Source organism: Osmerus mordax, chromosome 25 (genome assembly GCF_038355195.1).
Source record: "Osmerus mordax isolate fOsmMor3 chromosome 25, fOsmMor3.pri, whole genome shotgun sequence".
Classification (NCBI taxonomy): domain Eukaryota; kingdom Metazoa; phylum Chordata; class Actinopteri; order Osmeriformes; family Osmeridae; genus Osmerus; species Osmerus mordax.
Window position 1 is genome coordinate 5,358,173 of NC_090074.1, and position 21,524 is coordinate 5,379,696.

General features: G+C 48.9%; 1 protein-coding gene across 1 annotated transcript in view; it reads right to left on the minus strand.

Annotated features, from left to right (window-relative positions):
- Positions 1-21,524, minus strand: part of nrxn2a (neurexin 2a) — a 98,281-nt gene that overhangs the window by 46,942 nt on the left and 29,815 nt on the right. Inside the window, 9 exon segments of the mRNA XM_067228641.1 lie at positions 4,386-4,423; positions 8,204-8,323; positions 8,799-8,972; positions 12,284-12,474; positions 13,221-13,602; positions 13,762-13,881; positions 17,793-17,819; positions 19,613-19,816; positions 21,118-21,501. Of these exon segments, the coding sequence (XP_067084742.1) occupies positions 4,386-4,423; positions 8,204-8,323; positions 8,799-8,972; positions 12,284-12,474; positions 13,221-13,602; positions 13,762-13,881; positions 17,793-17,819; positions 19,613-19,816; positions 21,118-21,501 (1,640 nt within the window).

The following is a 21,524-nucleotide window of genomic DNA, read 5'->3' on the forward strand; positions in this document are numbered from 1 at the left end:
CCCCTCCGCACCACACGAGCGAGGACGGATCGAGAGTGTGCTAGCTAGTGCGTCCGTGTGTGTGCGTGTGTGTGTAGTGCCGGTGTTGGGGGGGAGGGGGGGGGGATACGGCTCAGTGAATTTGGCCCTCTGTAATGTAAACTGAATGTAACCCTTCTCTCCTCACAGAACAGCAGCTGTATGTGCCGCAGCCGCCACCGCCACCACCCCCACCACCCCCACCCCCGTCCCCCCGGGGACCTGCCTCCCAGGAACGAAGGCATTCATCTGGGCGTGGGTCGATGCGTGGCCGGGGTGTAAAGCGGCGCTGAGCTGTGTTCCTTGCCAGCCGGGCCCACAGAGGGACCCTTACAGAGGCCCCGGAAAGCGCTGCTTGGTATTCCGCTTGCGCGTCGAGCCAGTTACCCAAAGTGGACAGGTTGTCACTGCCTGTAGGACATTTTCAGCAATCTACAGCTTTCTCACCAAACTGACAGAGGAGCGACAGAGACAGACAGACAGACAGAGAGAGAGAGAGAGAGAGAGAGAGAGAGAGAGAGAGAGAGAGAGAGGGATGGAGTAAGAGGGTTGGAGGGAGAATTAAATGGAGAAAAGGAGAGAGAGAGATTGAGGGTGGAAGAGAGAGATGGAAAGAGAAAGAGAGAGATGGAGAGAGAAGATTGGAGAGAGATAGAGGGAGAGAGAGAGAGATGGAGAGAGATAGAGGGACAAGGAGAAATGGAGTGAGAGGAGAGAGAAAGAGAGAGAGAAAAAGAGGGAGAGATGGACAGAGATAGAGGGAGAGAGATCGAGAGATGGAGTGAGAGAGGGAGAGAGAGAAAGAGAGGGAGAGATAGACAGAGATAGAGGGAGAGAGATCGAGAGATGGAGCGAGAGAGGGAGAGAGGGAGAGAGAGAGAGATGAAGACAGAGAACGACAGGTGGAGAACGAGGGGGGCAGGAGGTGGAGGAAGCTGTGTGTGTGCATGAGTGACAATGAGGTCGGCGTCTTCACAAGATACCGTAGGAGGGAAATTAAAGAAGGAGAGAAGCCTTCAGGTACATCGAGGTTAGGTTTGATTCAATATTCCATGCCTACCTACAGAATATTGACATTCTGCCTCCCTGGCTCTCAACAGTGATGCTATATGCGTTCATTTTATTTTCACCCACCCCCGGACAGAAAAGGGGAGAGCATTGATTTTCAAAAACAGCAAACCATTATTTTCACAGAAAACTGACACAATAGTATATGAGTCATTTTGTCCAGTATATTGCCTCTTGGATGAACAGCCATCATGACACAAAGTGAAAACATCAGTTCATCACAACGGGAGTTCATCAGAACGTGTTCCTCCCCATGGTGGATCTCTGCCCATGAGGGAAGGTGTTCTTGACCAATGGTGGATCTCTGCCCATTAGGGAAGGTGCTCTTGACCAATGGTGGATCTTTGCCCATTAGGGAAGGTGCTCTTGACCAATGGTGGATCTCTGCCCATTAAGGAAGGTGCTCTTGACCAATGGCAGGCTCTGTTAGACAACCTCAGAGCACACTACACTGGGTATCCGCTGGAGAGTCTATGGATATGCCTGTTAGGGACACACGCATGCATATCGTGCTAAACATACTACACACTCACACACAAACCACACACACACACCTGTAGGTCTACACATCCTTGACACACACACACATATAGTATATAGTGCTACACGTGCTACACAAACACTTCACACACACCATCCATATCTGCATCTATCGACTGTAAATCAGTTTTGTCCCGACGGTTGATCTGCTACCTCTCACATGGCCCCTCTAAGATTTCAACTCTTTATAGTTCACTGGCAGTGCTGTGGAAGATATCACACCAGTTCTAGGGACTACAAGCTATTCACACATGTACGATTGTCTGCCACAGTGGAAATGACGTAAAATCAATAAGTTGTTCTTAGTTATAGGAATAGGAGTGTAAAAAAAGGTTTAATATATAATAATATTATATTAATATATAAACTAATATATCCACTATATACACAATTATTCTGGAATATGTCACAATTTTGAGATGCCGCATGTTCATTTCCAACTGTTCTGTTCTGCTTTGAATAACAACCTCCGATTTACAAGCCGGTTGCCAGGTAATCCAATTGGCACGGCGGGTATATGAAAAATAAATGGAACTCTGTCGTGAGGGGATATCAAAAGGATGCAGAGCGCAGGAGGATTTTCAACGACGTGAAATAACTCGTCGTTTAACGACGGCGTCGTTTACAGCCGTCGAACGTGCGAGGGCAAACGTGCCGCCTCTCTCCCGTGAAGGGGGCAAGATAAGACCAAACGGGAAAAGGCCGAAAACGAGAACGTGTCTTATTACGATTGCAAGTGCTCTCGCTCAACGTGTGCCGCCTCTTTCATGGCCATAACCCATCTGGTTCCCGAAGATGAACTTCACTAGGAGCGCAAGCCCCAAGGCCTTCATCTAGGACATGAAGGAGGGGGAGACCATATGCACCAATCACTTAGTAGATACACATCAACACGTTTGATGCCGTCGGAAAGTCCCAACTCGTATGTTACACACTTACCACAAAGCAAATTGCATTTGTTTGATCACTGACGAGACATATTCCGCCCCCCGCCCCCTCGAGTAATCCTTGGAGATAAACAATTTGGGAACAACACACCCAAAGGCATCTGTAATCGTGTAGCCAGAGCCATTTTCACGAAACTTCAAAATGGATGAAATTAGAAGCAAGCAGCAGGGGGAAGGAATTCTATTAAAACTCAATGTCAAGCCCGGCACAGTCGAAAATCATAGAATCTATTTCACGCCGGTGAAAGTCAATCATTTATCTCATTTGCCCTCTGCCTCCTCTGTATATATACGCTTGCTGGCCTTCATCCATGAAACTAGATCTGAGGAAGAGGTTCCTCGGAGCGCCCCAAATAAAAAAAAAGCTCTTCATGAACTCAGCGCTGAGATGAGCAACGAGACTGGGAAAACGTTGCTTTTGTGTGGAAACCCCCACCGATGTCATCCGGTGAACGCAACTGCATCGTAAACCTTCCAACATCATTAGCCTTCCCCGTACATCCACGCCACGACAGCGGGATGCGTTGAAGCAGTCCCGCAAGTGAGCGGCTTCCAGGTCTATTGAAAGGGATCGGGATAGTACTATAATCACAGGCACAGCGAGCGCTGGTGTCTAAATCAAACCTAATGTCCTAACTGGCGCCAATTAGTTTGCGTGACATTCGAGCGATATTGAACTCCCCCTCCGACAGCCAGTGTGTGCCGAGTGAGTCAGATGAGCCCGTGACTGATCATCAAGCAGGGCCGTTTGCTGTTGGAGAGAGGCTGCCTAGCAGGGAGACCGAACTGGGCTCCGGCGCCGCCTGCGCCTGTTTGCTCCTCTAATGAGCCACCGGCCATCATTGGCTCGCATTAAATTATCTCCGTCCGTGACACCTTAGCCAAAGGTCGCTAAAGGTCGAGTTAACGCTGTCCTCTGGATCTGACAGGGTTAGAATCGTCGATGTCAAACAAGGGGCTAATGAAAGCCTCAGGGGTTTACGGAACTCTGAATGCTATTAGGGAAGTCAACTTGGTGAAAAATAATCAACAATAGCATGCGCTGTGTTCGTCAAAAATAGATGTCTTCATTAAAACAAGGGCACACAGGTGAATATTTAGGACACTGGCAGCACAGGCTTGATTATATATACTGTACAATATTAACCCAACATTGGTTCTCATCTTAATCTTAAGGCAATCATATTTTTGTTCATTGTACATGCCTGTCCTACAAGCCCCAAGCATCTAAAAACATGAAACACTCTAAAATGAATATCAGGGTAGGAACTGATAGACTTACTATACTTGTTTCTTTAACCCTGACATTCAGTTTAATTGAGTGCTACATGGTACCTATTGCTATGCTGTCAGACCAGAGGAACTGAGCCTGCCTTGTGAGCTCCCTTTAAAACATGTCTTTATTTATAACCCCACCACGCCAGCCTCGCCAGACAATTACAAGACGGTCACACTTTGTTTCCTGGGTAATGAAGTGTTGCGAGGTGAGGGTGAGACAAGCAGCTTCCCTCCACATATGCCAGGACAATCCCAAGGCCAGCCCAGAACCAGTTCCCAGACCAGGGCTAGGATCAGGTCGTTCATGTGCACTCCTAATTCAAACCCTCCTCTCCACGAGACTCTCTCTTGCTGTGTCCTTCTCCCTCACTTCCTTTTACATTTACATTTAGTCATTTAGCAGACGCTCTTATCCAGAGCGACTTACAGTAAGTACAGGGACATACCCCCGAGGCAAGTAGGGTGAAGTGCCTTGCCCAAGGACACAACGTCAGTTGGCATGACCGGGAATCGAACTGGCAACCTTCGGATTACTAGCCCGATTCCCTCACTGCTCAGCCACCTGACTCCACCTTTTGTGTCCTGGATGTGTGTGCCACGCGCCCATCCGGCATCTGACGAAGAACTCGGGGACCAGTGCTGAATATGAATACTGGAGAAGCCGCTCAACATGTCTGTCTCGCAAACACCCCCCCCCCTCCCAGTTCACTGCTCTGTTTAGGGATGGCTAAATCAACAAGAGAGAAAAAGCCCCGTTCCCAGCCGTCTTCCAGTCGCCATCCAGCTTGGCATTTTTCACACATCCGTTGAGTGTAAAGGATGATAATGAATGTTCCCAAATATCCTCTGCTAATTGCAGAGGCTAACTGGTAATTACACCCTCCATATGTTTGCCTTCCAGAGAGAGAGAGAGAGAGGCGGGAGGTGAGACGTGAACTTCAGAACAACACACTGTTGGCGCTTCGACCCCGCCAACATCTGGACGGTCGTGGCGAACAGGGAAGGACCCGGAGACAATCGTTAGCCCCAGACTGACTTCCCTAAATGCTCCTAAACGGCAGGAAGGAGAGCATATGTCGTTCTGCAGACCCACGTCACAAGGCGTACGGTTCTTGTTGACGGTGGAGGAATAGTGGATGGAGCCGACAGTAGGTTAAGGGTCAACCTGAACAAACCTATGCTCACCACGGTTGCTACAGAACGTCCGATCGGTGTTATCGGCGGACTGAGAAGCTGTTATTAAGTCAGAATCGTGTTCTTTTACATGATATAAAATATGGTCTCTTCACTGGCAAACATTTGTATTTATCTACGCTTTATCACTTTTGAAGGCTACTAACGTTACATCCGGACACGTGCGCAATAAAATAATTGCAGTGGCAGGACACCCACTAGGGCCCCCCTTTTTTTCAAACATCGTAGCTTGTTATTCCGCCTTGACAGTACAATTTCCAGTTTTAAAATAAGCCTTGTCAAAAGGACATGTTTATTGAAGAGCCCTTCGCAAGCTGTTGTTGAGAGCTTTATAATGAGACAGATACCGGCAGTCATGTACACTCTGGTGAGGCACGTATTTTCCCGTATTCCCCCCCCCCCCACACCCGTCAACAGCAGGAGGTATTTACAAAAGCAAGACAAGAATGAATGGATTGTGCAAGTGTCTGCCCTGTCGCACTGCAAACAATGTGTATTATGCTGGAACACAAACATTCTAGAGTGCCTAGGCATTCTTCCGTTTTCTGCGTATGTAACGTGCGTCTGAATGTGCAGCGCTGTCGGCTGGGTGTTCGCTAACAGCCAAAAAAGGTTCCAGCCTTTGCTGTAATGGGTCTGTGCCAGTCATGTGTTGATCTCGACAGTAAATGACACTCCTAGGGGAGTCTGTGGCAACGCAATAGCCCCCTTCTCTTCCTGATAATCCAAAGCATCATATCTGCTGATAAAGAGCTAGTAAGAGGGCTATAAACAAACGCGAGGCCTATTATTTCCGCTGATTATTATTTTAGAGCAAGAGTACAGAAAATGAGGCTGTTCTCTTCAGGGCCACTTGACAGCATTCTTAAGCTTATCTATTCTTTTGAGAGAAGGAAGAGGTAGTGTCGAAAATGACAGAGAAGGAGATCAACAGATACCGCGTTCCTTCGATTAAAAGCCGACCTCAAATTACCGCCGCCCCTCGATTAAACGCTGCATTAAAGTGTTATATAGTTAAATCAACCGCTGCCATCGTTTTAAAAGCCGTTTGCGGCATTTCATCAAAACGGGGGCGGCTGGTTGCGCCACTCACGAATACACTTCTCCTCAACACCCGGATGACGGACTGCTGACTTGTTGTTGCAGGTGAGTGCCTTCTGAACGGCATCCTGCTTGAACGCCAGGGAGTATATGAACGCTTCAGCGCGTTCTTGTTGAAGCTTCGATTTGTTCCACTAAAGTAGCACGCTTGCCTTATAAATGTTAGTAGTCTTCAGAAGTTGACAAATTAGGTATCTTCCTTTATACTGTTAGCCAATTAGTAAAATCCACTCATCGATCAAACTATTGTGCTTTGCAGGCTGTTAACAGTGGGCTCCAAAATTACGCCCCCCCCCCCCCCCCCCCTTCGCAAAGATGAGTAAAAAGAGTTTAAAAATCTGTCATCAAGAAATAATTATTTTTGGTGAAACTTCGTTTGTCACAATTATGCGCACCCCTACATCTAATGATTGGTACAACCTCCCTTTGCCCATGAAACAGCACCAACTCTTCTCCTTAACATCTATTACAGTTGGAGAATACACAGCTAGGAGTCTGAGAACATTCCTCTTTACAGAATCTCTCCAGATCATCCAGGGTCCGAGGTCCTCCCTTGTGCACTCTTCTCTTCAGCACAAAGGTTTTCAATGGGGTTTAGATCAGGGGACTGAGTCGGCTATGGCAGACTGTCTTGGTGTCCGCTAACCATTTATAGGGAGTCAGGTGGCTGAGCGGTGAGGGAATCGGGCTAGTAATCCGAAAGTTGCCAGTTTGATTCCCGGTCATGCCAACTGACGCTCTGTCCTTGGGCAAGGCACTTCACCCTACTTGCCTCGGGGGAATGTCCCTGTACTTACTGTAAGTCGCTCTGGATAAGAGCGTCTGCTAAATGGCTAAATGTAAAATGTATTAATTTAGACATGTTTAAGATCATTGTACTGCTAAAGGGGCCAATGACAATCTCGTTTTGTATTTTCCTTCAATGGGCAGCCATACTCATATTTAAAATGTCTTAGTATTGCATGGAATTCATGATGTCATGTACCCTTACAAGGTTTCCAGGACCTGTGAAGCAAAAACAGCAACACAACATCACACAATAGTTTCCTAGACGAAATATGCTACGTCGTCAAAGTAAACATCACACTGTGCAGTTAAATGTCCTATCCTCACATACTCTCTCACACACACACACACACACACACAGACTTACACACACAAGAACACACACACACACACATGGGCACACGCCCCCCCGAAATGTCTCTGTAGTGTTTCTAAAACAGTTAGACGCATTCACTTGATCTACATTCGAATGCACCCAAGAGTGTTTAGGAAGCGTAAGGAAAATGAAGGAGGTGACAACAAAAGTGATTTTCTAGAAATGTCATAACCCAGCAGACACGAGGAATGCCAAATTGAAATGAAACCAGACACCGAGTTCCACCTTTACTTTTCATTGAGGTAAACATAGGGTCAACACAAAGGTTACTTTTCACACGACACTGAGTAGTCCGGCGAATGATTGTTCTTTTTCCAACCTTTGTGTCAATAGTAAAGCCATTTTCATTCAAAGACATGACATCTGTGTCGCTGCCTTGTTTTTGCTTTTGTGTACAAGGTGTCAGTGAAGCACAATCACAATCACAATGGGTTTTATTCGCCATGAATGTTTGCACAGACGAGGAATTTGCTTTGGCAGGAAGGTGCAAACATTAAACATTAAGGAATCTAAAATGTAAATATGAGGACTAACCACAGCATACCTGTGTGATATGCTGGTTCCTATATTTGAGCGTGCGTGACTGTGTGTGAGTGCATGTGCAGGCATGTTTACAGTATATGTGTGCGTGCGTGCGCGTGCATGCACTCCTCTGAACCAGAGAACACAGAAGTCGATCCGAATTCCCGGCCAATGACGCACAAGAGCTGCTGTGCCACACAATAGCACAATGCGTGGTGTTGTGTCGCACGAATGACTGCGGAATTCTTCCATTACAGCCCTTGAACACGGCAACTGCCGTAACCGCGGTTACAACGTCTACTGAGGTGCCACCAGCGCTGTGTTCGCGTGCGCGGTTCGATGCCCGGGCGAGGTCATACGGATGTGTACTCACGGTCCGAGCAGAACTGGCCCCCGTAGGTGGTCATGCTGCAGTCGCAGGTGAAGCCCTCCCACATCTGCAGACACACCCCTTGGTGGTGACAGGAGTCCTCCATACAGGTGCTGCTGACACCTGGGGGGGGGGGGGGGGGGGGGTTAGGTGAGGATACTAGCGTTAGTCAACCAGACGTATCCACGTCGTCGACAACCCATGCCAGTGCTAGACCCGGGGATAGGTATCCGACAACAGTCTACTCTGATGCTATACCACATCCGATTTCAGTCCGGTACTTCCCCACATTCTATACCAGTACAATCATATACCACATAGTATACCAGTCCAGTGCTATACCACAAACTGCAGTACATCAGTCCAGGTTCTAACGGACTCCAGTCATGGACATGTTAGGTTTCGATCAGTCACGCTTTCTGTTCTCACAAAGCCAGTAGTGACGATTTCGGACGCGTCTCGCATTTCAACTGAAATGCATGTCCATTATAACGACCAGGGCTGGCTGTCTCCCTACATAATGTGCTTCCTGTTCACACACTGGCAGCTCGACACGTGAACACCTGCGACCGTTTGACACCGTGAGGTGGAGTCTCACCTCCACAGCCTCGCTCCACGGGGCCAGATGTCTGGTAAGCGTCTGCCATCAGGTCCGGAAGTCTCCCGTTCAGGTCCACCAGGGCCAGGCAGCCCTGGTAGCCGTCCCGCGACGCGATCAGCTTGGGCAGGCTGCCGTACATGCTCTTTGGCACGCCACCAATGTGCAGGTTCCCTGGAAAACACCAACGACAGGATTCATGAAACACCAACCACAGGGTTGAGGAAACACCAACCACAGGGTTGAGGAAACACCAACCACAGGGTTTAGGAAACACCAATGACAGGGTTTAGGAAACACCAATGACAGGGTTTAGGAAACACCAACGACAGGGTTTAGGAAACACCAATGACAGGGTTTAGGAAACACCAATGACAGGGTTTAGGAAACACCAATGACAGGGTTTAGGAAACACCAACCACAGTGTTTAGGAAACACCAATGACAGGGTTTAGGAAACACCAATGACAGGGTTTAGGAAACACCAATAACAGGGTTTAGGAAACACCAAAAACGGGATTTAGGAAACACCAACAACAGGATCCATGAAACACCAACATTTTAGACAGACCTGTTTTAACGTATATAATATATGTGTTCTGTAGTTAGCGTTCGTCTTTTAGGATTATTTCCCATATCTCCTAGTATAACTTTTTATTAACGTTTCTTTGTGCCTTTATTTTTCTATCTCGTACCATTGATCCGTGTTGACATTCCTGTTCAACCAAGAGCATCAACCTTCTAGCTACTGTGCTGTTACTTAACTTTGTGAGCAGCCTAGACATTCAGTACAAGAGCTTACCAACATTTCGTGTCTAACATCACTAGCCCAAGCCTGGAGTACACTCTGCACTAGCCGGCCTCACATAAGAAGATGCTAGGGAACTTTCCAATCCGACAGATCCTTTTTCCATTTGCAACCTCCAAAAACCCATTCCGTGACATATTCATTCAGAAGCCAGAGAATGCTACTCTTCATCAGAGTAATAAATGTCTGTCGAGCATTGAACAGGAGATATTCCCTTGCGGGTTGACTTTAAATCCTACAAAGTCAAGGCAATCCTTCACAGTTTGGCTTAGTTAGTTACTGGATGATAACGGTATTCAATACGTGGGAAAACTCCCAGACCCAGGTGCACTGGGATTTGGGTCTAGTTATTTTGGGCAGAGAAAACAGATTAAACGTTTCTCAGCATGATAAGATGTTACATAACTGATTTTACATCAAGCATGTCATGAAACCGGTTGATGTTTTTAGTTGGTAGAGTAGTGTCAAAAAGAGTTCTTTATTGATCCCTGGGGGGAAATTGCACTGTTACACTTGCATTGAGATGCACAGTACAAAAGGAACATGCTGTATTATAAAATACATGGGACTCGATATCAAATATAAACTCAAATCTACAATGTACAGTGTAGTCGTACTAAAAACAACCTATGAACCAACATATGGCGGAGTCTCGAGTCATCGAAGCGGTCTTACCAAAGGAACAAATAAGCAGAAATCAAGCGGAGCTGGTTCACGCAGGGGACGCGAGACATAGCACGTCACTAGCAACGCGTCATATCACGCAGTCGGGGCACATGCATTGCTAGTGCGAGACAGACGTCAGTCATCCTGCTGCCTCCTTCTGTGTTTCCTTTCGTAGGGGCAATGCGTCGCTGCTCTCTGCTCGGAGGTCGAGACTGTGTCTCCGTTGGGTGCGGCAGGGAGCCGATGCGAGCAGAACCATGATGCCAAATCAAGCATTACAATCATGTGTTGTATCGTGTGCAATAAAGTATCAAGTAAATGCTACTACTGAGTCCTCCTGCCTGAACACTTCCCTGTCTACACAGCTTCTTTTCCGTCTCACACAAACTGGTTGTGGACCCTCCACGTTTGTCAAATATTTTCGCTATAATTGCTTGAGCCACTGAGCTGACATTCACTGTGAAGCGGCTCTTTTGATGTTGCATATTTGTGTTTAAAACCTTTTTTTTCCAAAGCAGATGAAACACAGAGAGGAGGACCCTAAGGAACATTCCCAATGAAACACAGTTCCACTGCGGCAACTTTTGATTTCATGATGCCCTGCATTAAATGTGGAAAAAAGCCGGGTTTTCCCGAAACGTCTAGTTCTTAAATCGATGGTCCTGTAAGTCTAAAACGGCTTTCTAGTGGTACATTCTATCTCGCATCCTCTCCACTGGTAACTGCTCACTGGAGTCGGAGCACGAGATAATATCAGACGGCGTGTACCAGCGACGGGTGCATTACTAATGACAAGAGGGACAGTCCTGCCTTAAGGTCAGGGTACAGTATCCATGTAAATATAGACATACAAAAAAACTGTGGACTGTGACTATCTTTGCCTCAGCTAAACAAAACCAAACAAGGGATCTGGATCCAGCAAAACAATTTCTTGGGCCTGTGGCCAAGGGATTGCATGATCATTAGGCAAACAGTCCAAAATGAGCTTGGCTTGACTTCACACTGGTCGCTCAGCCAGGCAGACCTGGCTAGCCATCGGATGAAGCATCCGTAAACATGGATCTAATGAACGACTTGGCCGGAAAACCAGACCGGCAGACTCTCAGGGGGACGGGGGCATGTGTCGGCTGTAATAGATGCGTCGACGAAAACATTGCTCGCATTCAATCAAACGTTGGGGCGGATTTAGCATTAGCACGCCGGGGCCGCCGAGTAAAGGGTTGCCGAGGCAGAGGTGATTCACTGGAGGTCACCCGGCATGGCCCGACTGGGCTCTCGCCGCCGACGGAGCTTTGATGGGCTCCCTTTTCATTCCGTTCCAGTCGTTTAGCGGCAGTTTTGTGTGGGCCTGCATCCTTTGTATTTTTCATCCCTCTTACAAAAGACCCTTTTCCCGCCCAAAAGCAACTTATCTCCTAAAAAGGACATTGAACTAACTCTTTCCTATCCACAGACGCCATTGTCCTCGCTAAATCCAGATACACACCAGACCACACATTGGTTAGCGTGCGTACTGACTAGAACGACTGGCCTTACCAGGGCAACAGAAGTGCAGAACACTGGTGTGGGTCTGAGGTGATAAGTAAACGCGAAAAATGTCGCTAAAATACACGGTCGGCCTACATACCTATCGCAATACAATACTGTGGTCTGTAGGTTCACAGGCAGTCACAGGAACAGTACTGTGCAGTATGTGTCCATTTGAGGCAGGGCCGTAATCATAATATATATTGGGGGACACACACCCCCAATATTCAAATCTGGTCAAAATGTCCCCCCCAATATATTGATATAAAAATAAAAATAAAATATAAATGTGCTACGCTACGACAGGCAACCAAGCATGCTGTCCGAAAGTATCGTTAAAAAAATAATTATATTCATAACTAAACGTAAAAAATGCCTTTTTATAACTACTAGTATTACTGATACCGGTGGTAGCAGATTTTGTCCCCCCCCCCGTCCCCCCCCCCCAATGTTGACTCCATGGTTATGGCCTTGATCTGAGGTACCTTTAAGGTCAAGGTGACGGGCTCCGCTCGAGTGCTGTGTCACGGTGCGCGAGTCGATCTTGAGGATGTGCACGTTGCCTTCGTCCCGGGAGACCACCACGTTGTGCCACTGGTTGTCGTTGAGGGGCTTGTCGGAGTTGCCCTTCATCAGCGACGGCCCGTTGCCCAGGTCGAACACGTAATGGATGTAGCTGGCGAGAAACAAACACGTCGACATACTCACATGTCTGTTCTGGTGCACCTCATCCCAGTAAAGAACTGAATAATAGCGTTTGCCGCGACAAAAAAAGATGAACCCATTCAACCCATCATTGAACATGTCCCTGCTATGATTAGTTAAAGACTGGTCAGGCCAAAATGCTCTGGTCAGGAAAGGCCGGCTTATGAAGATGTACTTAGTAGTTGATAAGACGCAGCCCGAAGAGAGGAGGAAAAAGGACGGTGGGAGACATCGAGACAGACAGGAAGTGAGGCAGAGAGAGAAATCGAGAGAGAGAAATATAAAGGAACGGAGAGAGAGAGTGTACTTCCTGACTCTGGCTCACACAGTCCTGTCTGATGCCAGCAGGCTCCAGAGGGTTTAGCAGGGCTCCCTACTGAGGCACTGCCTTCTGAGTGACGGTATTGCCATGTGAAGCTGGACGGCGGTTTGCCATCTGTGTGCCTTGTTCCTTCTCTCCCAAACTCGCTCTCTCTGCCGTTGTCTGACTCCCTCCTGCTCTCTCTCTCTCTCTCTCTCTCTCTCTCTCTAGTGCTCCATTGTAAATCTAAAGCAGCAATACTATTTCGTGAACATCATCATCGAGGGCAAATTGTCCTTCTGTACAGGTAAATATCACCAGCTGCCTGTCTTAATCAAGCAAGCTGAGACCAGAGTTCGCCAGGACACGACCCCGCCTCTATCGTGACCTCTGACCTCACCGGGCCCCCCACTCACCCTTTGACCAGCTCCACCACGATGAAGTCGCTGCCGTCTCCCGCGTTGAAGAGCAGCAGGCCGTCCGGGCTGGTGGTCTTGAACTGGAAGAAGAGGTGCATGGAGGCGTAGGCCTGCAATGTGGCCAGGGTCATGTAGCCGGCCCGCGTCACAAAGGACACGGGGTCGGCGACGATGCGCCGCATGCCGAAACGGGCGTTGAGCTCGCAGTAGGAGATGTCGCCGTTCTTGCACTGGTCGAGGTAGGGCACGCCGTTGAAGGAGAGGGCCTGCAGGTGGCCTATGAAGTTGGAGGGCGCGGCGGTGACGAAGTGGCGCTCCGTCATGATGCCCGTCTCGATGTGGTTGAACTCCAGGCGCGTGTGAGCGCCGGTCAAGAGGCCTGAGCGGGGGGGGGGAGGGGTGGGGGGGGGGGGAGAGACACCATTGTTTTATCTCAGCGTTTTCTCCTTGAATCAGGTCTCCTTGAATTCTTTATTTAAGAGAAGTCCGACGGCTGGAGATTGAGAGGGGGGGGGGGGTGCGCTCGGGCCAGTCTTACCTTCCACGGTCACGTTGTCGACGGAGAGCTGCAGGTTCTTGCCGCGCCGGACCACCTTCACCGAGTGCCACTCGTTATCGTTGAGCTTCTGGCCGGCGAGCAGCATCTCTGGTCCTCGACCTGAGGACGTAATACGGTCAAATCACCCCCCTCATATGCTAACACAGGCTTTCCATGGCACCCAAGGGATTCCTATTGCTAACGGTGTAACTTGTGACGACATCTGGAGATTAACATATGATACTTTCCTTTCACATTTCAACCTGTGTTTTATCTAGGCCATTTTAGAGCTAACCGAATTATAAACACTATCTCATTTCTAATTCATTCATCTTTCATTCATTATGTCTGATGTAATGCCCTGTGATGTTGTAAAGTCCTTGCGAAACTCTTAATACGGACAATAATCTAAGCATCTAGAAACATCTAGTCATCTAGTCATTTGTTTGCATCGTTATTGGTTACATGAGATACGCCAATCACAGCAAACCCACATGAACACATTTGTGCTATAACACAACCAACATCAGCCCTTACTGAATACGTAAGCCCTTAGTGAATTTGTTGAAGAAATATCCTGAGGAATAAACACAATAACGCCACGGTAAATGCACACCAGCTTTGCAGCTCCAGGATTGAACACACATTTCCCCCTAGTTCTGTCTTTCCGGCTTGGAAGATTGGATTTTTTAGTAAAAATAGGTCACAATGCGGAAGCTCCCCACTGCGGCACCGTCACCCCAGATCAGCAGCTCGGCAACAGGCCGACGCGGACATTCAAAGGAGTTCTGACATCGCTTCTGAAGCTAATTAGCCATAGCTAAGCTAGCTGTGCCTCTGGGGATCTGTCTGTCTGTCTGTCTGTCTAATTGAGCTCAGGGTGTAGGGGACCGGTAAGGACAGGACACTGGCTGGGAAGCCGCGCCCGATGACACCCTTAACGGTTTCGGAACACTCCGTCATAGAGGACGGGAAGATGATTGGAAGACAGGAAGTTGGGGAAACCGCGAATCTTCTGGGACACAACTGGACACCCAGTCTGCTGCTTGATGTGAACGATGCACTCGCCCATATCACATCCTGGTCTTCAGGTTCTAAGACTATCTTCGGAACGAGTCTACTGTACCTCCTTAATTCAAGAAAGACTGTCGGAAGCTATTGCATGAGCCATGACTGCTGTAGGCAATAAGTTACAGTGGTTGGGCTGGGTTTTGGAACCCTTTCTATGAAGCCCCATTGTTGCATAACTGTTTCAAATTATTATTTGTTTTATTGAGCCAAAGGCGCTCATGCATATCGCATATTGCTCAATGCTCATTTTCATTTATATGAAAGAATGACAGAATAATATTTGCATAGTTTCACAGAAATAAAGCGGAGGAAAGATACAGGACTGGGCTCTGAGAGTTGCCGTGCATTCTGGGATTGGTGGGGAGGATTTGGGCCAGGGAACCCATATTTCCCACGCCTTTATTCCCTTATTTAGCTGATCTGCTAGAGCCTGTATGGAGCTTCAAGCCAGTTAGGCTTGTGGGCGACCATGTGTGCTGATCTGGACTGAACTGTGCCAGAAATGAACTGACCGGCAATCTCATTACCCAGATATCTCCCTCCTCCCCACTGACCTGGCAGAAGCCTCTTACTCTAACAGGGAGGGCAGAGTCGAATGGGTTGCCAAGAAGGCTGTAAAAAGATATACTAATCCTCGAGGTTGCTTGTCACAGAGAAGAATAAATCCTTAACGTACTGTCTTAAGGACCTCAAGGTATAAAAAGCAGGCTGTTATGGTCCTATCTGTCCGAGTAGTACTGCGCAGACCTAATCAAACATGGTTCACAGTGCTTTTTCGGGTCTCGGGAAAATGCAGTGATCTCTACACTGATGTTCCAGGGACACACAGTGGGAGATCTGACATCTCGGCGCGCCTTTCGTGTTTAGAGTGTTTTGGAGAGTTCAAGCAAGGCATTGAACATTATCCTTTGTGGATGCATGTCGTCCTGGTACACTACTCTACTGTCCTTACCAGGTGAGCACATTTGGAAAGGGGGTGTCCAGTACTGTATGTGAAGTGGTCTGATTACAGGCTTTGACGTGCACTGTGCCTCTCTTTAATGTTGTCCTCTCTTGCCAACCTACTAAAGGGGGGTAGTCAGGTAGGGGGTAGTCAGGTGGCTGAGCGGTGAGGGAATCGGGCTAGTAATCCGAAGGTTGCCAGTTCGATTCCCGGTCATGCCAACTGACGTTGTGTCCTTGGGCAAGGCACTTCACCCTGCTTGCCTCGGGGGAATGTCCCTGTATTTACTGTAAGTCGCTCTGGATAAGAGCGTCTGCTAAATGATTAAATGTAAAATGTAAATGTAAATGTGTGTGTGCGCGGGGGAGCCACGTATCGGGAGCTTAGAAAAGGGGCCCCTTTATGGGTTTCTGTTTGATCCAGAGTTCAAGAAGGGCTGACATATACAGTACATGGTTTTTAATAAGGCTACCCTCTAAGGAATGGTGATGTTGTACTGTATAGTTTAATGAGCCAGAGGAGATTTTTCGAGTTACGTTGCGCAATGCTAATCAAAGCATAGTAGTTACATATTTCTCTAAAAACAAATGGTTCGCTTTCCGATGTTAAGAAACATTTATCTTTATGTACTGCACTTATAAATCCCAGCGTAGCGGTGAAAACACTGTTCATCTGAAGCCTACGTTTGCCTCTGTGTATAATTCCTATCTTTAATTTCTCGTTACGCGATCATCAGGGGGGCTTCATGGTCGTGAACATGAATATTCTGTAGTCTCAACACCTGTGTGTGTGTGGGGTGGGGGTTGGGGGGGGGGGGGGGGGGTGGGGGGCATTCAGGAGCTGTGGCCAATCGCGGACATCGGTGTGTTCAATCCATTCTATGCTACCATGTTGTGCCGTTCAGTCCTGTGCGGTGTTCAGCACCATGGACAGCTCCAGTCCCTCAGAATGCTCAGTCTGAAATCCTCTGCTCCATTTGTCGGCCTACTCCACATTCAACCACCATCCACATAAGTGAGAAGCTGTTATGCTCTCTATAAAGTAGTGCTGGCATTGGTTACACGTTGTTACACTCCACCTACAGAGTGTGCCCTGCTAAACTCTCCCTCGTGGGTCACCCACTGGCTATTATGCTACTCCAAAGGAAATAGTCCCCTTCTAGAATCTTCCAGTGCAATAAAACTAGTCCCACCTTCCCATCTGAAGCGGATTAACCTCATGTAATACAAGTACCCATTTTCTGCTTTCCCATTGATATGAATAACATGCTTTCCGTTTTGATTCCCATGTACCTAGCTCAGCAGCAACAACCTGTACAAGGTCAGCCTTGAATAGCAAAATCCGTTTAGGATGCAAGACGAGCTATGGACCAAACAGATACTGCCAGATGGTAAGGGAGCCTCTTGTTAACCACCGTTTAGTTTAACTATTGGCTAATTCTGTCAATTAAAAAGTCACTGAAAATGTTAGCGCCGTTACTCTTCATATTGGGAATTTGTGGCCCAATTTTGCAGTCCCGTGTTTATGGCTGGGCTGCGGCCGCAGCCTTTGTTCACTAAAATCCTCGATCACAAGAGGCCTACTTCAGATCTTGCGACGAACTAAAAGTCTCACTGAAGGGCTGTTGTGTATTTTGTATACATATATGGTTTATAATGCACAACAACATGGCAATGCAAACCTAAACACAAATCCTTCCCCTCGATCCTGTGTTGCGCCACAGGAAGGTGTTTCCCTAGAGAGTTGAGCTTATACTGCCATCTACTGGTGACTGACTGATACAGCAGAGCTATTGCTGCCTAATGACTGAAGGAATACCAAACTGAAATAGATCATAGTAGTATGACTTCGTAGAATGAGAGTTGAATGACTTGCCTGTGATACAGACTTACCTGATTGGTTGGGACAGACATTCATAACATACAGCAGACCAGTATGATGAAAAACACATCAGGATACAATAACATGATAGTTGCAGTCTCTAAATCAAAGGAAAATAATCATAGGAGCCACTTACTGAGGTTACAGTCTATCCTGATACAATCTGGTGAGAGAGAGAGCGAGATGGTGAGATTAAAACTAAAAACAAACCGCCCCCCCCCAAAAAAAAAAAGAAAATAAAGGAAAAGAAGAAGAAGAAGACATTTTTTCACATCCTTCAAGGTACATTCTGCAGACATCTGAGGGGTTCTCAGAGCCCACCATCCGGGGACAAGCTCCAGAGGCCGAAGCGCCCGTCTCCTCGCCACGGCAACCACCCGGCCGGACCCTCACGAAGCGGGAGCTGAGATGCCCACGCTGCGTCTGTCTTATCCGGCGTTTCGCTTGAAACGAGCCAGGTTTGAAATAATTGCATTTTCTAACTCTTTGCGAGTCAGGGAGGTCTGTGTGCATATGCAATGTGCTGCACCACATTAGCTATATTTCAGATTTCAAAAGAAGTAGGACTGGGTTAAAGGAGTAAGGGTAACTGGTGCTGGTTTTCCGGACATACTCTACTTTTAAGTAGAGTATGTCCCAGACTGAAGGGAATCTGTGAGTAGTACAAAACCAAGACCAAATCGTTTTTGTTGTTGTTATTGTCGTGAGTCATATCTTTCCATTATTTCCATATCCTGTTCGCGGTGGCCACCGGGGGTTAAGTCTGAAGGAGAGGGGCGATTGGCACCCACACAGCCACGCCGAAGCCTCGGTCACTTAGCAAAGGCACGAGAGCGTCGAGCTGCAGGAACAAGCCCGCTCGCCGCCCAGCCAGGCTGTGCGCTTTCTCAGGGACCCGCCTCTCCACGTCTTTGAAGCCCCCCAAAATGGAGCTTCGCAAAAGCCGCGTCGGGGCAGAGTGGCTGAGGGGCGCGCTCTGGAGCCTGTCAACCATCACAGAACAGTGGATGCAGACAGCCAGGGACCAGACTCACTGTCTAACCTGTGTGTGCAAGGAGTGGGCTAACCTCGCCACTCGGTTGCCGTCGTTCACGATCGCGTAAACTCCCTGCTACTCCTCCGACAGGACGGAGGTAGCCCTGAGTTAGGGGACCTGCAGATGTGTGGTAGGAGAACGCCCTACAGTCCAATCGAGTGCTGATGTTTGGATTTGAGGCGTCAGTGTACTGTATCTATGATGGGCAGCTTCCTAGGTGAGCTGGTCGCGCTGACTGTCTGCTCCTGGGACTGCAGACACACAGGCCGTTGAAGGGCTGAAAGGGTTGGGATGGTTAGGACCCGACAAGGAAATGGAGAGAGAGAGAGAGAGAGAGAGAGAGAGAGAGAGAGAGAGAGAGAGAGAGAGAGAGAGAGAGAGAGAGAGAGAGAGAAGAACTGTGAGACAGATAGAAAGAGGGGGAGATGAGGGGGTGTGTGAGAGAGAGAGTCAGTGAGGGAAGAATGGAGAGAAATGGAGAGAGGTGGGACCACGTAGCTCATAGTTATGTGGCGAAGGGGAGGAGGGGACACTCTCTCACTGAGAAACCCAGACTCGGTGCTAGTTTAGGTTTTAGTCTTAGCATTAGCCTTGGCGTTAGTCTTGGCATTGGCCTTAGCATTAGCCTTGGCATGCTAAGGCCAAGGCTAATGGTATTAGCCTTAGCATTATCCTTGGCATTAGCCATATTATTAGCCTTAGTATTAGCCTTAGCATCAGCCATGGCGTTAGCCTTAGCATTAGCCTTGGCGTTAGCCTTAGCATTAACCTTGGCGTTAGCCTTAGCATTAGCCTTGGCGTTAGCCTTAGCATTAGTCCTTGGCGTTAGCCTTAGCATTAGCCTTAGCATCAGCCTTGGCCCTTGCCTCCGTGTAAATGTTAGCTTAGCTTCAGCGCAAGCTTTACTGTGAAAGCATTACCCAGGTTGACAGTGAGCTTGACCCTGCCTCCATCCAGCTCCAGCCTCAGCGTGTCGGCGGACTCCTGGGACGTGGTGGCCACCAGCAGCCCAAAGGCCCTCTGGGACATGAAGCGCAGAGAGACGTCCTCGGCTTCGGTGTGCAGAGTCTCCGGCATCACCACCTTGAGGAACATCCTGCCGTCGTAGCTTAGCACCGCCGCCTCTGAACGCGGGAAAGGGGAGATGGAGAACGACAACACACGGTCACATCCGGTCTCCGGCGATGCTGAATTGTGGAATGAGAGCTCCAGGGCTCGTAAGGGATGGTGTTATTTCCTTCTCTTCACATCTAACAATAATGGATCAAATTGGCAAAAGACACACCCTTGTAGCCTACTATTGCATATAAATAGTGGTTTAGCTGATCTCAGGACGTCGTTTTACAGAATTCTATCTGTAGTTTTCTGATGGAGCACTAGATGGCAGAAACAGTCTAGAGAGCACACAAGGAGAGCTGTGACTTTAATCATCTCTCACATACATTTTTATTCATCACACTCAAACACAATGAGGCTGCCATTTATATCCCTTTAACGGTATCCGGCCAATAAGGCTTCGCAATGGGGTTTCTCTCTCTCTCTCTCTCTCTCTCCCTCTCTCTCCCTCTCTCTCCCTCTCTGTCTCTTCTAGTCTCTAGTCTGTGAAAATAGTGTGACGAGGCAGAGTTGCATTAACGATGACGCACAGATACACTTCCACACCCCATTCACCAGACGTCAACTCACATACTTCTGATCCACTAATAGATCGGATAAATTCTGAGGCAATTTACCCCCGTAAACAACTCACAACATCTTTCATATCCATTGCCGTATTTACTTCCAATCTACAGTACATCAAAACATCTTGCAAATGAATCTCCAAACCCTGCAGTGTCATGTCAGCCAGGACAACTTCCTTTCCTTCTCTCCCTCTCTCCTCTCTCCCTCCTTCCCTCCATCTTCTCTCTCTCCCTCCATACTCTCTCTCCCTCCATCCTCCGCCTCCCTCCTCTCTCCCTCCATCCTCTCTCCCCTTCTCTCTCCCCCCTCCTTCCCTCCATCTTCTCTCCCTCCATCCTCTCCCCCTCCTTCCCTCCATCCTCTCTCCCCTTCTCTCCCCCCCCTCCTTCCCTCCATCTTCTCTCCCTCCATCCTCTCCCCCTCCTTCCCTCCATCCTCTCCCCCTCCTTCCCTCCATCTTCTCTCCCTCCATCCTCTCCCCCTCCTTCCCTCCATCCTCTCCCCCTCCTTCCCCTCCATCTTCTCTCCCTCCATCCTCTCCCCCTCCTTCCCTCCATCCTCTCCCCCTCCTTCCCTCCATCCTCTCCCCCTCCTTCCCTCCATCTTCTCCCCCTCCTTCCCTCCATCCTCTCCCCCTCCTTCCCCTCCATCTTCTCTCCCTCCATCCTCTCCCCCTCCTTCCCTCCATCCTCTCCCCCTCCTTCCCTCCATCCTCTCCCCCTCCCTCCCTCCATCCACTCACCGGTCTCACAGCTGGCGCCCAGGTAGCCCGTCCCGGTGCAGTCGCACACATGGCGGTTCCAGCCCTCTCGGCACAGGCCCCCGTTGGCGCAGGTGTCCCGGGTGCAGCGGACGTGGGTCTCCCTGGTGCAGAGGCCGCTGACCCCGGAGGCGCTCTGGACCTCGGCCAGGGTGCGCAGGTCCCGGCTGCGCCCGTCGATGAACATGTCCCGCACGCAGCCCACGTAGCCCAGGTTGAGGGGCGCCGTCCACACCCCCGGGGGCAGCGGCAGGGCCTGGCGCTCCTCGGGCAGACCCCCCAGGTACATGTCCCCGTCCAGGTCGAGGATCTCGCTGCCCTCGTTGGCAGAGAAGGGGCTGCCGCGGCCGTTGACCGAGATGACACCTGGGGGGGCCGCAGGGAGGGAG